At 42.2% G+C, this 23948-nt stretch overlaps 1 protein-coding gene across 3 annotated transcripts in view; it reads right to left on the reverse strand.

The window, feature by feature from the left end:
- Positions 1-20965, reverse strand: part of cbl (Cbl proto-oncogene, E3 ubiquitin protein ligase) — a 42025-nt gene extending 21060 nt beyond the window's left edge. For all 3 annotated transcript variants that reach the window (XM_072692117.1, XM_072692116.1, XM_072692114.1), the window contains exons 1-2: positions 20146-20965; positions 13102-13349 (exon numbers count right to left, since the gene is read on the reverse strand). In XM_072692117.1, the coding sequence (XP_072548218.1) occupies positions 13102-13349; positions 20146-20292 (395 nt within the window). In that variant the 5' untranslated portion in view covers positions 20293-20965. The remainder of the gene's footprint in view (positions 1-13101; positions 13350-20145) is intronic.
- Between the last annotated feature and the right edge of the window lie 2983 nt (positions 20966-23948).

Raw genomic sequence — 23948 nt, forward strand, 5'->3', positions numbered from 1 at the left:
GGTATACAGCAGTGGAACTGTGTTCTCTGGAATGATAGAAATGCTCCATTCAATACTTCTGGGATGAGGTGGGGATCATCCAACACGCTGAGCTCACCAAGTTCTCTTGACTTTGGAAGAAACAATGAATGAGTAGGTGTTCCAATACTGTAGTGCACCTCTTTAACGTGCAGTGAGGAAGTTCATGAGCTTCTTTTAGCTTGTTGCATTATTCCTTATGTGATTGTATGGCTGCATGTGGTTTACTAAGCAAATAAAGCATCCAGCTTGAGGACAGTGCGCTTCCAAAAGTCCTACTGACTCTTAAAAGGCAGCTCAAACCTGTTGGCTAGGAAAATCCATAGAGCCATTTAAGAAAGGCGTAACAGACTGCCAATCAGCAGGAGTGCCTGTGTGGGAATTTGTACTGGGTCTTTCTGACCGTATTGTCCTTTTCCTCCAGTTAGTTGGTCTGCTTATAATTAACTAAGGGCCAATAACTAATCCTTGAAGCCATTTATCCAGATTCTAATTTAATAAAAAAAAATATATATATATAAAAAAAAAAAGTCCTCTTCCCAAAGCTTTGTAGACAGTAGCAGTGTGGTACGCCACTCACTCACTCTTTGCTAGCGTAGCATGCCTAAGAACCATCTATTTTCACAGGAAGAGGGCATTTGACTAAAACGCAAAACACCCAATCACACTGTTTTGCCATTGCGTGCAGAGCGCGTGTGAAGAGTCCAATGGAGAGATCTCACTCGCTAAAAAAAGGCTTGTTTCTCATCACAACGGCCAGCACAGGCAGCTATGTGCGAATGCTGAGTAGGCCTGAGCGACAGGGCGACGTAACCGACTGCAAAAAGTAACATGACTGCAAAGCTTCAAAAGCAGAAACTGCAGTGAAGCAATATTAAACACTAGTAAACAATACATGTGCACCTGCAATATTCATTTTTACTGTGCGAGTGGATTATAACGGGTCATTAAGAGAGGGAGTAGAGCTAATGAACCCCAATCTGAAAATAACAAAAGAAATAAGAAAAATCCTAACACCGCTCAGAATAGATTATTTACTGAAATGAACATTGAGGTTTTCTAAGGTTTTTTCCCTTAGAAAATCCCCATATTCCCATATTTAATTTGACTAGGGGTTCAACTGTTTTAAATACAGTTTGAGATTCTTGGCACCTTAGGAGCACCAGTAGTTCAAAAGAGTTGTATAATCATCATATTTGAATAATGTATAATTTAAGTATCTACAGCTGTATGTATTGCTGTTTGGGGGCGTGGGAGTTGGGACGATTCTAAGAGCCTGTGACTGACTGGGGCCCTAAAAAATGACTTATGAGTATTGGCAGAATAGTTATGGGAGAGTTGTGAGACCCAGTGTAATTTATTCATTTTTGATGGGGCTCAAAATCCATCCCTTGCAGCTCCCCCTAGCTGTAGGTATATTAAATTATCCAGATATTTAAACAGGGCAATGTAAGCCTTACACTTTTGGAATATCACCCAGACATATTACTCTCTAAACTCTCTACTCTCTAAAAAAGGCTGCTAGGAAGTGCTTACACCTTCAATGGAGGTCAATGTAAAAAGATTTCTATTAGTCCATTCATCATGGAATTCTGCCACAATCCAAAACTACTGCCACTTCCACATTATGTTTTAATTAAAAATGGGCAAAAATGAGGATAAAGGTGTTCACATGCCTGTGGTGAAGTACAGGCATGCGCAGACACTCCATTTACTCGTGGGTTGAAGCATCTGAGGTTGACAGCACGGACAAATCGCTGAGCGCCCGAAAGCAACATACCCACCATGTTCCCCAGCAATGAAAACACAGAAACGTGACTGAGCCATCTGCAGGCTTCTTCTTCTGTTTGTGTTTGTTGTATTCTTTCGCATTTTCTGTGGTAACACCACATGATAAGAGGAGAAGCTCAGCCTGCAACGTGAGCGTTTTTATCTGGAATAGTCAGCGTGAGTTCGAAGTCTCATCACCTCTTTAGTCTCTGATGAGGTCTACTAACGTGTAGTCACAGAATGTGCCATGTAACAGGATGTTCAGAGCACACGAGCAGCACGAGTGAGGAACCTTCGCCACAACAAACACTCGTTTGCGACAACCATGTTTGAGTCTAAACTGAAGGAAACCGCGGTATCATGTTTGCCATACAAAGGAGCATCAACAAAAAAAAGTCAGTTACCCCACAGGACTGACGCGTGCATCTACATCCTAAAGCACGTCTCGTTATCTGCTGCTGCATTTCCATATCGTTGAAACTGACCCATTCATACAGAGAGCTTTGACGTACAAGATAAGATGAGCCGATAGTCAAACTTAAACAGACAGGCCGGATTGCTGGGGACAGATTTGTGCAACCCCCGCCTGCATTCATAGGAAATGACGAGGTGCACATGGGCAAGACCATTGTGGTCTAAATTTAGCACCTGGCACAATGGCCCTCACCAAATGCACAAAACCAGGACGCAGGCATAGCACTAAATGCAGCGCGCCTCAACGGAATTCAGCCCACTTGCACGGCACAGCCCAAAACGCAAACCGACGTCTGCAACTTCAAGAGGCCAGCTGTCGGCGGCAAAAAGGGAAAGGACCTGGAAGAACAGTGCTAAGGCCATATTGTGGGCTGCAAGGGAACAAGCGAACCACTGCGCTGCCCTCAAAGGCCCGCAGTACTTACGTGGGGTTATGTGCATTACCGTAAAGGGAAATCTGCCAGGGGTCATTGGTCCTGAGTCAGTGGGAGTTACCTCGGAGAAGAATGGATGATTTGTTAGGAAGGAAAGGTAAAAAACAAGAGTTTACAGCTTAACTATCAAAACGCACTTTGGATTTTCTCTCACTGAATATTTACCAACACTGAGAACAACTGAGAGATGGTCTGTCTTGTACTGTCAGAGTTGGACTGCATGGTGATCTACTGCAGAACATAGAGAGCAAATGCACTGTAGTGTTGCATCATTATTTGAGCATGTGTCCTGGCCAGTGTAAGGCCTAGTAATCCTTCAGAGCAGAACCTTGGGAAAAGCAAGCTGCATCAACGAACACCAAGACTGGGAGTTCAGTATGGCTGCATTTACATGACACCCACATTTTGGGAGTTTTGGAAACACTGCTGGTCACATTTTTCTATGAAAACTCTGGGGAAGCAGTTTTGTGTGGAAAGGTAGAAACTTACTTGTACATTAACATTTAAGGCATTTAGCAGATGCTCTTTTCCAGAGCGACTTACAAAAGTGCTTTGCTATTTACCCAAGAAAAACCTCAGCTAGTTAGAATAGACTAATAGTTCAAAGATACCTCTAGGTTTAGACACTACTAAACACAAGACAATAAATAATCACATTTGCAAACCCCCTGAGATTTCTCTAATTAGCTGAGAGCAGATTGGATCATATTCTGATTCGGAGTTAGGAAGCTCTGTGCAAGCTTTTCGGTCACAGGATGCCGCAGTCCTTGTTCAACCACCAAATGGAACTACGCACTTGTGCACAGCTGCAGACACGGCATCTGACTCAAACTCTTCTTTGTAGAAGGTGTTAAACTTAACGTGGCTCGCGGAGGAAGCAGAGTAAAGACTTCTAACACCTTTTCATCAGATACCAAATTTGGAGAGAGCATCACTCTGCCCAGTACAGTGAGAATCAGAACACAGCAGAGCTAACAAACCGTTAACCGACCCACTAACCACACTGAACGGCAAACAGTGCAGTACACATAGCAAATGTACAGTGTATCGGCTCCCCAACACACTGACCTGTCCATCTCTTATGTGTACAGCTGTCCATGAGGGGGAGCTCAAACCACGATCTGCATTTACGACGGTGGAGTAAAAGTAATACCAAATCCTGCTCAATGCTCCAACATTAAATCGCATAAAAGTGGACACAGCCTTTAACCGTGATCTCCAGTATGGCGAGGGAGTACAGATGCACAGTATATAGCCTTGGCAGCACGGCTACAGTGCTTCAGCTAGTCAGGCCTAGTTAGCTTTTGCCTTTAGGTTTTTTTTTTTCTTCCTTTAGTCTCACTTTAATTTAGTCCTTGTTCCTCCTATTGTTTAAGCTTATGTTTCTAATTAGGGTGTACTGTCCAGGTACTGTCAGGAAATCCTGCACTTGTGTCTGATAACCTTTTGGCAGGCTCATTTCTTACAACTGACCGTTTCTGGAAACAGTACAGCAAGGCAAAATATGTCTACAGTTGAGACGTAAAATAGCTAAAGCTAGGCTTTCTACTAGATTCTGGATCACTTCCCCACCTCACCCCAAACTCCCCCAACTTATCCCAAAAGTCTCAAATGGAGCACCATCATTGCACTACTCCACAGCTCAGGGGGAGGTGGGGGCTTAATACCCATCTAGCCCACACCTGGCATTAGGCATGTTCCCATACGGTCATGTTTAACTGCTTCAGAGAGTTATTCTAATGTCAATACTTCTCTACAGGGACTAGACCAGCTGTGTGTGTGTGTGTGTGTGTGTGTGTGTGTGTGTGTGTGTGTGTGTGTACATGCACACATTTGCACATCTGTGTCAGCAATGCCTGCGACATAAAGTAGGTAAATGCATTCATGAGAAGGTGTGTCCAAACGCATTTGCACATGTAGTGTATGTCCATCACATGCAGCCTTAGTGTTAAGAGGTAAAAGAAGCAAACTGCAGTTAAAAATAGGGGCTAAAAGCAGGAAGTGTTTATATGCTTTACTAACTACTAACTGCAACGATGCTTTCTGCACAACCTAATTATATATATAAAAAACATTTTAAAAAGCACAACAGAACTGCCCCTTCAAAACACACACACACACACACACACACACACACACACACACACACACACACACACACACAGACAGTGCAGACACAGCTAATCTGCTGAAGACCAGTTTTAGATGGTCTGTGAGAAAAAGGAACTCGAAGTGAAGTTGTTAACAGGAAGTGCAGTGTCCATGTGAGACACAGTGTGACTAGTATATTAAATGTTAGTCATAGATCCCTCACACATACACCACTAGCCAAGCATCTCGCCCCCTCAACCACAGCTCCCTAAGCCTAGGAGTTTATAGGGCTGTGATGGTTTTAGGTCAGATGTCTTGTTGAGAAGCAGAGAAAAATAATGTTTACTGATGCAAGAATTATATTAAAATAGTTCAATCAATCAATAAATAAATAGAAAACAGCAATGGCTCTCTTCTTTCGGACCAAAGACCAAAGACTGTTTGTACTGAAATTAATGTCCAATCATGTCAACAGCGACAGTAGTTACAGGATGCAGCGTATTGTAATTTCTGATGGGTTTCTGGCTTCCCCTCACAAAAACAAACAAACAATGCAGATGATCTACACCCCCCCCCCCCAATCCCACCCCTCCAGAGGAGCTGTGTACAGACATGGCCGTCAACTAGAGCCAAGTCATGTGTTGCTATGGAAACACAGCAGTTGAGTGTACTTTGAGGAACCGAAAAACCCAGACCCTGATCAACTGAACCTGAACGTTTTCTAGTAAATCTGTTCGCAAGAACACCCCCATTCCATAGAGGTTCACTGATTTACCACTTTTCACTTCTCTTGGACAAATAGAGTACTATGGTCACCTTATTGTCTTGTGTTTAGGAATGTCTAAGCTTAGAGGTATCTTTTAATTATTAGTCTATTATAATTAGCTAAGGTTTTCTTGGGTAAATAGCAAAGCACTTTGTAAGTCGCTCTGGATAAGAGTGTCTGCTAAATGCCATAAATGTAAATGTAAATGTAAATATGTTCAGGCTGCAATAGTTTATACCTTAATTCACAGGTTTTTAACCCTGACCCCAGAGTACCTCAGCTCCCGTACAGTTCAGGGCTTTCTCTGCACTAATTCACCAACTGCACCTTGGAGGAAAGGCTTGTAAACGGGCTGATTAGTCGAATCGGACGTGTTGGTATCAAAGAAAGTACCAAAACCAATGTCGGGAACCACAGTGTTGGGCAATGCCTGAAGACTGATATCACTATATGAAATTACCAAAATCTCCACTTCAGAATGTAGTAATGGGTTGTTAAGAGTGTGAGTCATAAGTAATCAAATACTGTTGCTGTTTTGGCACTGCACTCCAGCACGCTGGATCTGAAATGAAACGATGACCAACACTACAGGGCAGAAGGTCAGCGAGCATTGGCGTCTATATTTTGATTTCTCAAAACCTTGGAAGACGCAGAAGACGATAAGTCATTGGACAAACTTGATCAAAAAGGATTATTTAATCACCTGAACCATCCAGCATTTCTTTGTATGCATTGTCTGTAGGGGTCTAGGCTCCTTGCTCCATGTCCTTACCCATTCTGCACCAGAAATTGGCCCATCAGTGTTTCTTTGTAATGTACAACCCTGTATTAGAATAATATCAGAATAATAAAGTTTTGTAATTTCACAGTGCTGCAGTACTTCCTGCACAGGCTCAAGATTTGTCGAGTTAGTCCGGCCAGTGCCACTTTAAATAGAGCGCTTTGTTGCTATCTCCAGCCTGTTCACTTTCATACACCATCAACCACACCTTTTTTGACTGACAAATTGGTTGTACTGACTGAACGGTTGAACTGAGTAAGCTAATGCACGACCGAACTGCAGGGCTACTTGTTCCCATGAAATGGGTTTATGCTTGAGCAGCCTTCAAGACACAAAGTCAGCTTCTGATGTTCCAACAATTCCAAAAGTATGTCTGTTACAGATGATTAATGACCGTTTTGGGGGTGGCTTGAGGTCGGCACACAACTGCATGTAAATAAAATGCTACTAAAACTTTCAGGGCTCCATTTTTACACAACAGAAAACAGTAAATGCTAAAAAGGTCTGTTGTCTATACTTTCTATACAGCCCAGCAGTTAAGAAGACGAGGTGTGCACTGCATGTAAATATGGTTCACTAATGCATGGTCACACAAAGATGAGAAGAGAAAGAAGGAAGTACCACAGGATATTTCACAGGGTGGAAAGTGCCATCAAAGGCCCTTATATAAATATAGATACACAGACACACACAGACACACACAGACACACACTATATGGCCTGTTGTACTGATTCAAGCCAGGCCCATCACCAGTAAGTTTAGAGTTTTTCGCACCCCAGTGTGGCCAATAACCATGTGGTGCATTTTACTGGAAAGGGCTTTTTGAGCAACATGGAAAAGAACCAATTATATACAGTGGTGTCAAAAGGCAGGAAGTTCTACAGAAAGAGACACTCACAGTAAACTATTGACATAAGGGCTGGGTGTTATGAGAACTATACTATAATCACAATATTTAAAGATTTTTAAGAAATTTTATTCAACATCTGCTGCTCTTCATCCAATTAAACCAATTAAAGTCTAATTATTAAAACCTGCAGCAGATCAGGGCTTATTAAGCACTAACAGTATCCTCGACATACCTAGAAAAGCATAATCACATTCACAGTCATATTGCCGAGCTCTATCTGGTATGCACATCGACAATGTTCTCCAACTTATTATCTTGTACATCAAAGAAAACTCTCAAATGACTAAGATAATAATATGTTACCCCCCCCCCCAATACCCATTTATGACATTTGGCTGATGCTCTTATCCAGATAGACTTACAATTCTTACCCAGGGACTATCAATGGTGTAATGTGGTGTGCTCGCACAGCCAGGGAATCAAACCCAGGTCTGCCCCAGGGTAGACGCCGTTACCAACTATGCCACGCCACAGAAATGAAAAGGGGAAACAGATCATTATCACACCAGTCCTGACGTAATCAACGGCAGAGGCTACTGGCCGTCTCTAAAAACACACTTAGCAGGAGTTTCCACTCAATCAAGTTGATGAAAAATGTTCAGCTCTAGCTGAAAAGCTCATCAACTGTCATTATTAACGAGGTAACCAATGAAGCGAGAGTTACACTGAGCCGGAGACAGATTTACTCGTGTTTCTAATTAAAACCACTAAAAACTGGAAGATCAACAAGAACTCCCTCAGCATTCATTCAAACTGTTCTCAGCAAGGTCTGCCTAGAAACTCTGAGACACACCCCTCAGCACCGTTTCTCAGTGAGTAGCTTAGTGTACAAATACAAGGCTGTATCTCTTTGCTAGTTGTGGTGTTCAGGGTGTTCGCTAATGTTTGCATGGACAGAGCGGAAGGAGTTAAACCTGCCGGCTTTTTTCTTCTCCAGAATGAAGCTCAGCAAGCGCTGGTCTTTAGTCGGTCCATTCAGAGATGTGATGTGGAGTTACCGTAAAGAAACACTCGTGACGTGTGACTTTTTTTGTGGGATGTGCTTCGGCCAAGACAAACTAGCCTTTCGTCCATGTCCGTGACGGACATGCAGACATGCTGACTGCCCTCCTGTTGGCTGTGCTGAAGCCCAATGAAAATTTTTAAGGGAGGTTGAAAACCGGCGAGCGTTAAATCTGTTAAACTGTGCAGGCGGACGTACGGCAACGCTACAATTCAGAGCCTGACGTGACGACGAAGTGACCGTGATAAAGGTCTCTAATGACACAGCAGTGATCCAGGGGACACTGTACAGTTAATTAATAATTAGCTGAGGAGTTAAATGAGTGTGGAGCAGACAATGCGTCACACAAAAGGACAAAGATACCCTCATCTGAAAACTGATGAAGTTTGTAGCCCCTGTTTATGAGGGGGAATAACTAATCCCTCCATCCTTCAGCACTTCCTCCACTGATAAAGGAAACGTTGGAAGTCTATTTGAAGTGATGTCTTCATCGTCAGCCCACATACAGGCTTTCCAACACAATGCTAAAGAGCAGCTGCTTCTTTCGCAGACATTTCTCAGACTTCTCCTCCTGCCTTCTTCTCAACCTGAATGGAAGGTTGAAGAGAAAAAAGGTGAAAAAAAAGCCCTGAAGTTACTTACTTCTGAGAAAGTCTTTCATGTGCATGCAGAAGAGCAAACACGAGCACGCTGACATGTTAGAAGGGGGAGATTCAGCAGCGATACGGCACTAGAAACCTAACCAGCGTCACCACTACTACAGCCTTTGCAGTCTCCTTATTTGACTTATTGCCAGGCTCTGAATGCAGTGAAGAAGAACAAAGTTAAGGCAAGAAAGAGGAACATCTACACAGCAGAGATAATAAAGAATGGCGCACGGTTTTGAAAATAGATGACTGGTAGCTATATGCACTTTGTCAGGCCTACATTTCTGCACGTGTTCCACATAAATACATTTATAGGCCTGGTAGACTGAGAACGTATACAATATCCACTAGCAAGCTTGCCACAGTTCTGTCTGGCTGACAAACTGAGTGGTGTAGCAGCTGTAAAAAGGTACACTGTAGTAGGTTTTATTTTTTATTTCAAGATATTTCAAATTTGTCAATTTTTTTTGTGTCAAACAGCAAAATAAACCCCTTCCACGCACTGAGTAGATGAGTTCCAACTCCATCTCTGTTGGTTCCCTATGAAGGAAGCCAGTCTATGAAATAGGCAGCAAAATTAAGCACCAGCTAATGGCTGAACCCAAGCGGCCAACCTTACAGACCTCTTTTCCACTGTAGAGCCAATTCACTTCAAGTTCCTTCACCCCCTCAGCCATACGATGACAGTTCGGTATGAATACAAGTACTTGGACCCATACAAGCTAGTGTTAAAGTTAAAAGCAGCCCCCTCAGCACCAGTCTCTCGACTTGGCTCCCTCAGATTTGCTCCCCAAGCTAACATTTTTCAGTTTTAATATGACGTAGACACCAAAGCAAGCAGTTTTTGAGAATCGCTAACGAAAACGATGACCATTTGTCTTCTCTCAAACACTAAATAAAAGTATTGTAGCTTTACACAGATGTGTTTTATTTATTAGCCTATAAATAAGATACTATAGAAAGTTTACGTAGCTTACAGTTAACAGGACTAGAAGCTGAATCGGAACTTGCGTCTTTGGCCAGTCAGTACAACCGTGCCATAAATACAAAGCACTTCTGGGTACATTGTCACTTCTGACAGATTACAGTTCTCAGTCGTTTCGAGCTGGATATGGTTTCTTTGATTTATTTCTTTATATTCAATACAGATCCACAGCGGAACTTACATGTGTTCTGTGGATCTAACACCAGTCATCAGTTAGCTGTAATATGAGGTGTAGCAATTTTGGCCTGTTACCTAAGCTAGCATCAGTCTTGTTTGCTGACTACAGCTCCAACATTTCGCTTTTAGAGTCAATAACAAAAACAGGGACCCTTTGTCCTCTTAAATACTCCATTTTTGTAGCTTTACACGGTTTTCTTTCATTTATTTAATGTAAAAACCGTAATCAGTATAGTGTAACTTCTGATCGAATAAGAATGAAGTATTTGACCTGTATTATTTTTTTTTATCTAAAATTGCATATCGTAGCTGTCTTGCAAAAAACACTGCATCTCTGTCTTTGACATAATCTGAATCTGGCAGCTACTCTTCACACGGTGTCAGAATTTAATAGCCCACTGGACTAATATAAACGAACCAAAATCTTTTTATATTGACTTCCATTAAAAGTTAGCTGTGAAGCTGTAAAATTTGATATACAATGTTTCCAGTGTACGCTTGACTGAAGTGAATTTCTTGATTCATATTAATAACTGAACAACATCTGCGACTGGTCTGGATGCTCAGAGCACGCAACACAACTTTGTGACTCATTTGCATAATGCACATTTGGGTAATATCAATATTTTGAAGGCCAACGTCATGAGAACGACACCAGAAACTAAATATTGTGCTCTAAGAGCTGGCAAAAACACCACAGCTCAATGATGCGTGGGTGCAGGGTGATCACACTGTTAACCTGGAGTAGGAAAATGAACACAGGGCAGCAGTACAGCAGCAACGATGGTTCGTAAGCTTGATGAGAGAGCCAACTCCATCTTTCGCAAACTTTGCAAACCGCAGGAGAGCGCTTTTATTAGCACTGCTTGTGTGACGTACAGAGTTCATCAGTTTGGTTTTAAGATAGCATCAGAGTAAGAAAGCATAGTGCAGCCTTTCCAAGCCACATCTCCCACTGCTTTGTTCGTGCTGCTAAAAACACAAAGGATCCGCGAGTGCTGTGGACAGTTCATTACGTCTGCATGACGTTAATTCAAATCTGAAAAGAGAAATGGTGACTGACCGCTTCTCTTTTATATGGTAACGACTCGGCCGTGCTGAAAGCTAAATCGAGTCATGCATCATCTACAGATAATCAGAACCCTCTTCTACAAATAAATAAGCGAGAGGAGTGGGGATGAATAGTGAAAGCCAACCTATTTTGAGTCGCCTTTAAGCAGGCCTGCTATCTATCAGGGATTGTCCCTGGCGGAGCACTTCCTCTTTCTCCCCATTTGCATTGAACATGCCTCTTTGTCCACTAAGACAAGGCCAGCGTTGCGAAGGGAAGGTGTGGGGAAGATACAATCTCACAGCAATATAAAATCCGTCAGAGCTAAGCAGCTGATGCAGGACATTTGCCTTTTAACACAGGCACTTTGCTGGGTTTGAATGCGAAACAACAGACATGCTAAACAGTCAACCATACAAGAAGCCTTTCACATGATTCGAGGCTTGACAAACATTGTTTCACAACTGCCGACAGCTTCTGCTTTTAGCTTGACCTTCCGCACACTGGACTTCACCAACTTGGCGAGCCGTTTCTCTCAGGCCAGAAGTCCCACTTCTGAAAACAGTGACCGACAGAGAGAGCAGCCACAGCAGAGAGGCGTAGCTTTAGCCCAATTATTCGCGTCTGATTGTGCATTTCCTCTTCTACACTTGATGTTCTGCGTAAACGATCTGCTGCAGGCTGTGTGTAACGGTCTACATTAGTTCAGAGTGGGAAACGAATGAAGCAGATATTCATCCGGTTCTTCTCATTTCTTCTACTCACTGTTTGGGCAGCCTAGAGCAGGGGCTTGCAAACTTCATCAATGCATCATGCAAGTAAAAGACATGCGTTAGTATGATCCACCTTTTTACCTGCTATATAAAACCTTTACATCAAGTGAAGGTTCTTAAAATCTTTAAAAGCTTCTTTTCTTAAAAGGAGCTCAAAAACCCCTTTGTAGCACCTGATGTTTAATTTGTAATTTCTCATATTTACTTCAGTCCACCAGCACTCAATGTACTCTTCCTATATTGACAATACAATAAGCTAAAAGAATGACCCTTCCTGTTCTGTATTTAGGCGTGTAAACACTTAATACAGATCAGTAATAATAAGTGGGGAACTGTGAGCACAAACTAAAGGTAACGGTACGAGCAAGCATCACACATAACACCCTCTCTACCATTTAAGCCGATCTTAATACTTCAGAGCCTTAAGAAACTGAGCCTGGGTCAGTCGGCTACTCTGTATCTGATCGCCCTTACTGTCGGCGTTCATTTCACTGGTGTGTTACTGGGAAATGACCAGTCACTGCAGACTGTCAGGACTGTTTTTGACAGGATCCTTATGCTCTAAAGCTTGCAGCACGCGGCAAACGTGTACTTTTACACACGAGTCAGCGTTGAGTACAATTTGGTGTGCCGGGTTTCCTGTGTCTGGATGTACTGATCATGCATGTGACTACGTGCCAACACTAGCATTGTGGAACCAAGATGAACCAGAAAGGTTCCCTTCTCTGATAAAAAAAATGCAAGCAAAGCTTTGTGCTAGAGGAAAAACAATAAGTATAGAATGACGCAGCTTCCTTGAGACCAACTTGTCCCATGCTTTGGGAAACCACTGGCCTATCACTGCTCTTCATGTGGCAGACCGGGGCTCAATTGTCTACATGGACAAGAACACTCTGATTTAGAACTAGACTAGACAAAAAGATAAAAATTTGTCAACATAAAGATCCGACTCGTCCTGGCGCCCAGAAAATACAACTGTCCCTGTGACTCGAGACTATGTCAGACTTGTGTCCCCGACGTGTAGCAAACAAAAGCACAACGCCGGAGGGACTAAAGCGTCAGAAGGATAGTGTAAAAGATCCTGAGTGAACCAGAGGAAATCATTTACTGCAGCCTTCCGCAGGTTAGTGAATAAATCTCAGCACTCACCTTGTCTAGGCTCATTGACCTCTGGGCTACTACTGTTACTGTTAAAATACAAACCTAAGAGATGGACTCACCTCGGCTGAGAGTTCTCCTCGTACATGCGCTCCTTGCCTTCCTTGAACAAACTGATGGTCTGCTTGGTCTTCTTTGTCAAGTTCTCCATGAAGACGCGGAAGTACTCGTTGTCGCCCAGCGTCTCCATCTTGCCCTCATAGCGGGAGAGGATGGTACGGAGATGTTGATAGGTGTCGGGAAGCAGGTCTAAAATGTACGGAGGACTGTTCTTGAGAGCCAGCTTGGGGTTCTGGCATAATCGCACCACCTTAATAGAAAGAGACAGAAGTCAAGCAAGTTACACCACAAATAATAATGTGAGGATTATTAGTCAGCAAAAAACACTTTACACTGCGTTGTTCGGCTCGCAACATTTAAAACTCTGACAACTCGAAACTGTCAGAAACCGAGGAAACGCAGACGGCAGCGATATTAAATGATCGCAAATGACAAACCTTGGTGAGAGCGGGATACTGGTGTCCTGCTACTTGCTCATGCTTTAATGCGTGTTAAAGTGTGAACTTAGAACACTCTTGAACCTGGGGTTTAGCTGAGCAACCTATTTAAAATAATTAAATAAATTAATTAATAAAAAAAAAAAAAAAAAAAAAAGAGAACCGGCACAGACCAGAAAACAGAAGTGACCCCACCACTTAACCCCTTCAGCCAAGAGCTTTGTCTGTGGTGCTCAGCAAAGTTTCCTACACAATACATATACCATACGCAAGACTCGTATTCACAAAATGGCACCGGACACAACTAGCCCACACGTACGTTGCTGCAATCTTTGCTCCAATTTTTTTTTTAACAGACTGAAAACCACAAATTATTTATATGCTGTATTATCACTACACACATTTACTATGAACAGCACTTGGAAAGATTTCAGTCGATTTACTGGGAACATCATTTCCTAGGACACCTTCAAATCAAACAGAGCAAGAACAACAGACAAAAAGGAAGCGCATAAGCAAACCAACTGGGCAACAGTAGTATTGGGCCGTATAATAGTAATATCGTTTACTACAGTATTTTAAATTGTTGACGGTACTTCAAACCCCCCCTATGTGCACGTAAGATGGCCACAGGGTAGGGGCGCTGTGAGAGCTCACTGACTCTGAAAACAGGTGGGGGGGAAACTGAGCCCACCGTAGTTGTGAGTTTAGCGATGTGCCGAGTTTGATTAAAAAGGACAGCAACCAGACCTGGAAGAACCAGTCTACCGAAGACCAAGACTATTCACTCAACTTCATGCTCACAGATGAGGCCTTATTAGGGCTGGGCGATACAGTAAAAATACTATATCAACTTTTTTTTTTACGCTAAACAATATTTATCATGATACATATAATCACAGACTAAGGACATCAGTATGGACAGACTCTCTTGTACTGAAGAGTGATTTTACTTTAATGCTCTTCATCCAATTAAAGCAGTCCAATTACACTGTCTAATGAAACCTACAACTGCACTAAGTTTCCTCAATATGCTTATTATCATGATACAATAATTCATCACAATACATATTGCCCAGCTCTAGGTCTTATCCTCTAAACGGGAGTGATCTGAGCCACAGTTAGCTGGAGCATGGTCTGATACTCTGCGATTCTTTGGCTAGCTAAGCTAAGTAAAGGCTGGCTTTGTAAGCAGGAAACAGATTCAATACCACAGTGTAAAAAAAACTGCCCAAGCTTTTAACTTAATCTTGACATTTCTAGTTACAAAGTTAGGATAGACAAGGCTTTTTGTGTCCAGGGAGCTGCTCTACATTACATAACATTAACTTCTTAAGTGTACAGAGAGTGAAAAACCTGCCACGGACTTTTAGCAGGTACAAAAGTCAGTTTCAGTTTGCGGCAAATCTTCAGTATGGACGTCATACCAAAAGCACCTGAACTATTGTGAATTGTCTGAAAACGGTCTCATTTTTACTCCCAACCGAAAACCAAGACGTCTAGATGCACGTCAGGGTTGTCCCCAAAGATCTAGTGGTTTCACATGGTGTCAACACTGCATCTATTTTAAGATGGTGAATAAAAAGTACAAAGCCACATCCGTGTTAAGACGTTCTGCATGTTATTCATGAGAACAACAACAAAAAAAACTCCTCAATTAATAAGAATAACATTTAAAAGACAAAAGCTCATTTGAGGATGTATTAGATCTGAGTTTTTGGAGATGGAATTTGCATCTGCAGGGTGCTGGCGTCTGTAACATACTGACGTTTAAGAGGGAACATGCTTTTTTTGCAGAATGATCTGCAAAAGGTCTGCTTGAACTGATGGGGGCATTTTGTGAGCAGACTGCAGCCTGGGATTTCATATTTCCACTTAAAACAAACAGCTGGAAATCAGCTCTCAGAGCTCTGGCCTCACAGCGCTTTTTGCTCAGACATCATTCCCATCTATTGTCTGCAAAGGAGCCGAGCGTCGCCACCTTCTGAACTATTGATCAGAAGACGTGGGTGGGAAATTTGAGGAAACTGGTATGTGCTCAAATGTCACAGCCCCAGCACTTTGAGAAGCGCTACAGTGCGAGGCTGTGGCTGGAAGGAGGAAGCTGCTGGGGCCTGCAGCTGCTCGCCGAGGCCTCAGACCGCTCCTTATCGGAGCAGGGTGAGCAGCCGAGGAACCCTAGTCTTCAGGCATGGTACCAGCTGTGCCTGGGGTGGGGGTGGGTGGGGGGTGAGGAACAGATGATGTCACCGTGAGGTCATGGTAGACCCCCTTTTTCCTCATGCTCGTGTTGCTTTTTAGTTCGCACACCCCGAACATCCGCAGTTAGCGCAGCCCTGACGACCAGGAGATAAGAGCATGCTGTCATGGATGTCCTCAGAATTATCAGCGAGTGAGCAGCTACATAGAGACGCAGACACACTATCTGCCTCATGCATAGATGCATGCACGCACACACACTCGTGCTGCAGCCTCCAGTCAGTACTGCTGCTTTGCCTTGTTCTGTCCTCTCTGATCTCAGGGCTAGGGATGGGATGGGAATTAGTGACGGGGCATAAATATCACCATCCTTCAGGAAACTTTCACAACAGGCGAGGTGCGAATGCTTCATGCTACTATGGAAGAACTACTGCACTAAAACAGAGCTAATAGTGAGAAAACAGGACGGCAATAACACGCTCATGTACAAAATAAAATAAATAATAAAAAGAAAGAAAGAAATATAAAGGTGCTTTAAATGCCATAGGAAAAAAAAAAAAAAAAAAAAACACAGTTGGTTCCAAAAAGAACCATGTTTTCAACAGAGATGAGGGTAAAGAACCTTTTTTCAGACCTTTAAAAAGGTTCTGTACACATCTCCACTACAAGCATGATTTGAGTGATTCTTCTATGCTATTGCCCAAAGAAAAATTTGAAGTGCTTTTATTTATTTTATTTATTTATATTATTTAAGGTGCCATATATGATTTCAATCCAATGCATTTATGTCAAATTCAGGAAATGTTTGCTTACAGTTTGCTAGCTCTCTGTCTGGTGTCCGTACTCTGCTCTGGCTCTCTAGTTGGGAAACAAACTCGGGTAACAAACTCGGGCTGAGCTCAGTATTGTTTTGTCCTGTTTGCAAATGTTTGTGATGGACAGTCACAACTGGTTTGCTTAGCAGCAGCAATTGTAGCAAAGGTTTGCTAACCCATAAAATGCTTGAATGGGGGGGGGGTCTTCAGAATCGCATACAGAGCCTTTAAGCATGCTGGCAAATAGCAGAATTTCCAGCATATGAGATTTTGGACTGAATGCTGTCCAGCAAAGCTAGTCAGAGATATGGTGTAAAATCCATTCACTGCTTTATTGTTTTTGGCCTAATTATACATTTTTGGTCTAAAAGGCATGTTTAACTAAACTCATGGTGGAGAGCTACTTGCAGGATGTTTTAAGGCAATATTAGTTATATTACATATTATTCCTTAGAAAACATGAAACACACAGGATGCTACAAAGCTAAGAGGACGCATGGCTATATCTGCGCTGTGTAGTTCATATTGTCATATTATTCCTCTGTCTATTTCCAATCAAACCACTCTGAACAAATTTTCATTCGATTGTTCATTTTTTGCATTTTTCAGGCCGTTAAGTGCATAATTGCATATGGTGATATGACAAGCACTGTAGCAATCTGTACTGCCCTCAATCAATGCAACAGCACTGTCAGGTGGGTTTGCATGTTAAATTAGTCTACAAAACCACTACGAGTTGACATAGACCGAATCCTTGCCTAGAATCATTTCAGAAAACTGGTCGACCCTGGAGGTTTCTGAAAAGTCTTTCTGTCTTTGGAACAGTCCACCTCAGCCTGAACACGGATTCAAACAGCCTACAGGACATCACTCCAGTTGTGAAATAGGGATAATAGAAATGGGATGCCACCCTGTCCTAGACTGGACAACTTGTTCCAGTACTGCATGTACCCCCATGTTTTTCCACATTATTTAGAGGACTGTTTGATTTCATGCTCTACTTTTGGCCGATTCTACTGAAATAAGCAAGAAGGACATGGTTTACCAAAGTTAATGAATGCAGCAGTTGCGACTATAAATAGAACTGTGGTTTTATTCAATAAAATAATGATTTTATGAAATATTAACTGTCGTATCCTGGAGCTAATTACTTGCATTCGACAGAGAATCTCTTCTTTGAGCAGAAAAAGGCTTAAACGAGATAGAATTAGTGTCGGGGACACCAAATCGCATCAAACGCGACGCTCTCGAGACTACTACACAGTCAGGGTGCAGTAAGGCTGAGAAAAAAACAAACCAAACCAGAGCTGCCATTCATTAACAACTGAACACAAACGAGAGGAAGCGCACAACCTTACCACGGAGAGCCCAAATACCACTAAGTAAATAACAGTGGAGATAGAAAGGAGCCCGGCCTGAACTGCTGTTAAGGTGGGAAACAGCAACAATGATAACAGCAGCTAGCTGACAGCACTAATCACTACCACTTCCAGACAACATTTTTAAAATGCCCAGAATTATGGAAAGTTTTTAAGTCCATACAGCATATATGTGAATTTATCAGAACTTCATGATGAACAGAACTAAAAGAAAGCTCCAAAAAAGGACCAGTTTTATTCGATGGGGTACAATCAGAGATTAGAATAGATAAAGTATGACATACATACATATTTTATTTTTTTATATATATATATATATATATATATATATATATATATATATATATATATATATATATATATATAATAAATGGACCTCAAAATTTGGACACAGGTCCTTGTGTGGAGCAAAACAGGGAGCAGTGATCTGTGAATCTGGTGCCAGTATTGAGCAAACATTCATACTTCCCGTTTTACAATGCTCTCTTTTCGCCTGAGATGATAATAATAATAATAATAATAAAAAATACATAAATTTTAAAAAATGGATGTGTGGATGTGATCGAGGGCCAGCCAGGAAAGGAGCATTTTTGGAAGACCTATCTAGTACATGGTCCACTAAACTTTTCCTTCCAGTGATTTGGTTCAGCTGTTTCCTTTGAGTGGGGTGCACGAATCTCTAAACAGAAACATATGTAATTAACAAGAGATCAATGACCAGTCACAAAAATATTGGCAAGACTTGCCAATTTTATCGGCCACTGCAACCGTCCCACCAAAAAGCTGTGGGTTATTTAGCAATTTCTGCATTACTACCACAGCAAACGCCCCAAATGACACGCTAGCTACACCGCCAGAGACCCCTGGTAATAGTGTGCTTATGCCTGATCACAGGGTCTTTCAATTATAGCCCACCACCGCCGACAACTTTTTCTGTCAGACAGTGGTAGGAGCACGATCAAGCAGCTCAGGTTCTGGGCGTCTCGCACTGGCTTTTACAACACAACTAACTTCTGCTTTTCCAAAAACGGCCTAAAGAAAGAACGCAGCCTAATCTCGAGCTTGTCTCTTTACTTTGTGATGAACTAAACATGCAAGTGATGATAACACGCAGATAAAGCAGTCCTCGGTGGGTCCTCGGCACACTCGGTAGGCCTAACTGTGACTTTTGACAGACCCCCGTGGCACTTGTTTTCTTTGCTTGTGTATCAGCCAGAATCTCACAGGAAACGTGAAGTCAGCAAGCGACCGCAGGTTTTTTCCATGAGCTGCAGTTTTAAGCAAAGCATTCGAACCTAGTCAAAAGAACCTGAACAGAGGAAAAACTGAAACCATCGCAACCATAAAACTCTGATGAGACTTCAAAACAATTCTGGCTAAGCTTACAGCTCAGATACGACTGTAATCGTAGGGTCTGCTGTCAGCTGAGCCAGTCTTTGTTTAACTGTTACAGGTGTGCCTTGAATGAAATGAACGCCTGGCAGATACCTGATCATTAGACCCAGCCAGACTGCTGCATCTAAAGATCGGTGTCGAGCAGCAAAGAATTAGGGGTTCCTTCTTAAGGTGGTCATACCCTCAGAAGCTTTGCACAGCTGACAGAGTAAGTTAAAGGACCGAAGAGGTCTGGTGAGGATCCCACCACCACAGCCAGCTAGCTAGTCGACCAGATCTTGCTCCCTGTCCACGTCTGAGCTCTCTTTGGTAAATTAGCCAAGTTAGTCAGTCGTTTTGCCACCAAGCGAGCTACAAATGTAGCTAGTATTGCCAGGTAGCTAAAAAAGCAGGCAAATCGATGCCTGCAAACGCAGTGGAGGTGGAAAGCTACCGATTATGGTCACCGTATTTTAGCAAGCAAGAGACATCCTCCGGCTAGCCGTTCAGTCAGCTGAGCAGCACGACCTGATGTTCACGGTTCGGGTTAGGACTCGGGTTAGGTTTTATGCGAGAACTTTCAAATTACATTAGACTTGCTTTCTGGAGAACAAAATCCCCCAAGTCGACAAAGGCAGCTCGCTGGAAGAGCACTATTTCAGGAGCTAGCCTGCTAGCTAATTGTCTTAGCAACTCTGCCATATTGCATCAAGTCGAACCCACCAACGCAGGCCGGAGAGCTAACGCTAGCCCAGCTAGCTAACGGCCGCTAGCTCAGCTAGCACGAACAGCTACAGCTTTTAATCCCCCCACAACTTTTCCCCCACGGTCCCCGGACTTACTTTGTCCATGAGTTTCCAACATTTTTCCACCGTCTTTTTGTCCACGGCGCCAGGCTGGTGATGGGAGTGGTGGAGATGGTGGTGAGGCTGAAAAGCGTCCTTCATCATACCGATGAGCCCACCGCCTTTCTTCAGGTTCCCTGCCATATTTTGGGTCCACGAAGTCGGACACAGCGACAGGTCGAGACCCTGGTGGTGGGGCGGGGGGGGAATCGACCGACTGACCGACCGTCCTCCCTCCCTCCTTCCTTCCTTCCTTCCGTGGTCAAAGGGCTACTGTGCCTAAAACACCCCCCGGTGAGGACAGCAGCGCCCGAGTCGAGTCCGAGCTAGGGTCCGTGGTCGGGAGGGGGTGTTGGAGGCGGGAGAGAAAGGCTCTACCGCCGGGAGGCTCCCATTAAATCCCCGCTCCAGAAGCGGACCACACCGTCATCGCTCTCTACCGCAGGGACGGCGCGGCACCGAGGAAGCCAGGTGCTGCTTAACAGCCAAAAGACGACCGCAGACTTTTTTTAATAGAGATGTCGGTATATATTTAGGGGCGTCACGACTTTTAGTGAAAGAAACAACTGCCTTTTCACCGACACCCTGCGTGCAACCGTTCCCTTTTTCCTCCCCCCGACTCTCTCCTCCACTGTGGGTCTGCGCGAAGGGAAGTTCACCTCGAGGCGGAGCGGAAACGCTTCAGAGCCGAGCGACGCGTCTTTGTTTACTGTACAAAATGGAAACGGCCGAGAGAAGAAACCACGGGGGATCGGAAGAAAATACGAGATAAATAAATGTATTAGGAGAAATAAACACCGCCTTCAGTGCGCCCCCCTCCCGCGTTGGTAGCAGTGCTGTTCCTGTTCAGCCCCTTCCGCCTGTACTCGCACTCTACTCGGTGATGAGAGGAGCCGTCCCCGCCCAACCACAACACGCCCTCCGCCCAGAGAGCCGCGTTCAGCAGCCGGGCCGCACTGTGTGCTCTACTGTATTACACTAGACTATTCTCTACTGTATAGTACTTTAATATACTATTTTACACATGCAGGTAGATTTAGAGATATTGCACGAACATCAGCACTACAGAAACAACTCAGAAGATGTGTTTTAATGATGATGTTTATTATAGCTACATTATTCTGTACAGTGAACCATTTCACACTAAACCAGTCTGAATTACCTTAATTATATCTCAGTCATTTTGACAAATCTGTGTTATTATCCCCTATAAGAATATGATTATATATTATGATTATATATTGAATATGCTGTAAATGTTTATTGCATTACATTGATTGACATGGAAGAAATCCAACTCAAATATATATAAAGGTAATTATATAAGGTAATTATATAGGTATATATATATATATATATATATATATATATATATATATTTATATATATATATATATATATATATATATATATATATATTCAAGGGTGAGACCTATTAAAGGGCAGCGCACTTACCCTACTGCTCTGAGTTCAGGTAAATTAGCTATTACAGTAATATATATATATATATAAAATCACAGTCTGCTTCAGCTGACCATTTTGACCCCAAACCTGAATGTAGTTCAGTGTCCAGTGTTCAAGTCACATGTTGTACTATTTTTGTGCTTCATTAATCTGTGTCTTAAATTGTATAGAGGAACTTTGTGGGCTATGGCTAATCTGACCTGAAAAGGTGCAAACACGAAGTAGGGAAGCTTCATCACTTTGCAAAGGGAAAAAACAGAATAGGTAGGAAGGATGACCTGGAAAAGAGGAAGATTTAGAGAAGCCTCATCACTTTGTTAGAAACAGTGCTGTCTGTGACCTACATAACCTGTACACTGCACATTTAAGAACCTGTGCATGCATCAATAGACCACTTTACTGTCTAGTAGAGCTGGGAGTCTCCACCAGTTCATTTGCAGCCAATTGAGAGTCGACTCCGAAGCTTCGGATTCAGTTTGGCTGGTTAGTTTTGTCTGTAAGTTTGATTAGTTAGTTAGCTCTGCAGTTTGCCTTGCTGAGATCTAATACACAATATTAGTAAAAGTAATAAGACTGCCACACGTATCGGGGTATTATTAAAAACTTGTATCTCTGTTTCAATCAGTGTTGAGAGTAAAACAGAAGCCCGGCTCTAAAAGGCTTGTGTGATCATACCAGTCCAGCACGGGGCGCTAACACTTCACAGAGGTCGATGTCAAATTCATGAAGAAGTGTAACGGCCAAAACAGCCCTGAATAAAGCATGAAACTGAATCACATTTCCTTACAATAAAGAAGTTAAAGAGAGTTAAAACAGCAGGTCTCCAGAACCCGAGCTCACACAGACTCACAACTCTATTCATTCTGGAAAAAAACTGAAAAGTAGAAGAGAAAATCACTGTGCTGTTTATAGAATAACATTTACCGTTATATTGTTTATGTTACTTACATTTTTACGATTTTTTTCATATTAAGATTTAATTTTCATTTTAAAACTTTTTTTAGATGTAGCATTATTGAACAGTAGGATAATCTTTGACCGTTGTATTACATATTTTATTGTATTTTAATTGTATTATTTGTGGTTTTTACATTTTATTTTATTTTATTTTATTTTTTAGATATAACATTATTGCACCATATAATAATCTGTGACCGTTATATTATTTATTATATTTATTTTGATTGAATTTACATTTTCCTCATATATTTGAATTGTATTTGTATTTTTATTTTAGATGTAGCATTATTGCACCATACAAGAATCTTGACCGTTTTCTTTTTTCAATTTTATTTATTTATTTATTTATTTATTTTAGATGTAGCATTATTGCACCATAGAATAATATTTGACCGTTATGTTGCTTAGAAATACCAGCCTCCCATTAACAAACTACTTGGCAAACGGCATGCAGCTGTTTGGTACTATGACTTGCTTTACATGAGCAAATGCCTTGGGGTCTGCTTTGTTTCACTGTCTGTTGCTTAGTAAGAAAATGCATTTGGATCCACGTTCAGCCTGTGTAGTGAGCTGTGCTGTTCACTAGCAGTGCATTATGGGAGATTGTAGTGCCCTCAAAATCACTTTCTAATTCCACTTTGGACAACATACTCAATAATGCCCTAAAATGTTAACAGGGATCTGTTTCTGTCACAGTCGTTAGTTGGAAACAAACATGCACAAGGTAACAATGTGATGCCGGCATTTCCAGAAAGCTTTGTTTTGTCTGTCCAAACAAAAACACTGGAGAGCGTTTTTAAAAACCTCTCAGTTACCTAAAATGCTATGTTTGTGTGGATGGGAGGAGAAAAAGCTATTCAAATATGATATTATTAAACGTGTATGGGTCCCAAGGTGAGGTTTTAGCACATTACAATTGTACACTTTCCAACCGTTACTTCTATATATATATTTATATATCATTTTGTTTTTATATATACATTTAATTTCTATTTGTTGTATTTATTAACTCAGTTTTTTTCCAACTTAATGTTTTTTATCTTGTCTTCCTTTTTTATATGCTTTATAAAGCAATTGACTCCAAGACCTTCTGAACCACACAGCCAGATCAGAGCTACAAGTGAGCTGTGTCCCAATATAGGGGCTGCATCCTTCGAAGGGTGCATTAGAATACCGATTGTAAGGGGGAAGAGCGGCGGAAAGCAGGTCGTCTCATTTCGGTTCGGCCTTCGCGGTCTGCGCAGCCTTTGAAGGGTATGTCCTCATTAACCGCGTCCTTCAAAGGATACATTCTATGAATTGGGACACAGCTGTTGCTGCGTTAAAGCGCTCGGTAACGCTGGTACACGCCCACAAGCGGCTCAGCCAGTAATATT

The sequence above is a fragment of the Salminus brasiliensis genome, chromosome 11, assembly GCF_030463535.1.
Source record: "Salminus brasiliensis chromosome 11, fSalBra1.hap2, whole genome shotgun sequence".
Taxonomy (NCBI): Eukaryota; Metazoa; Chordata; class Actinopteri; order Characiformes; family Bryconidae; genus Salminus; species Salminus brasiliensis.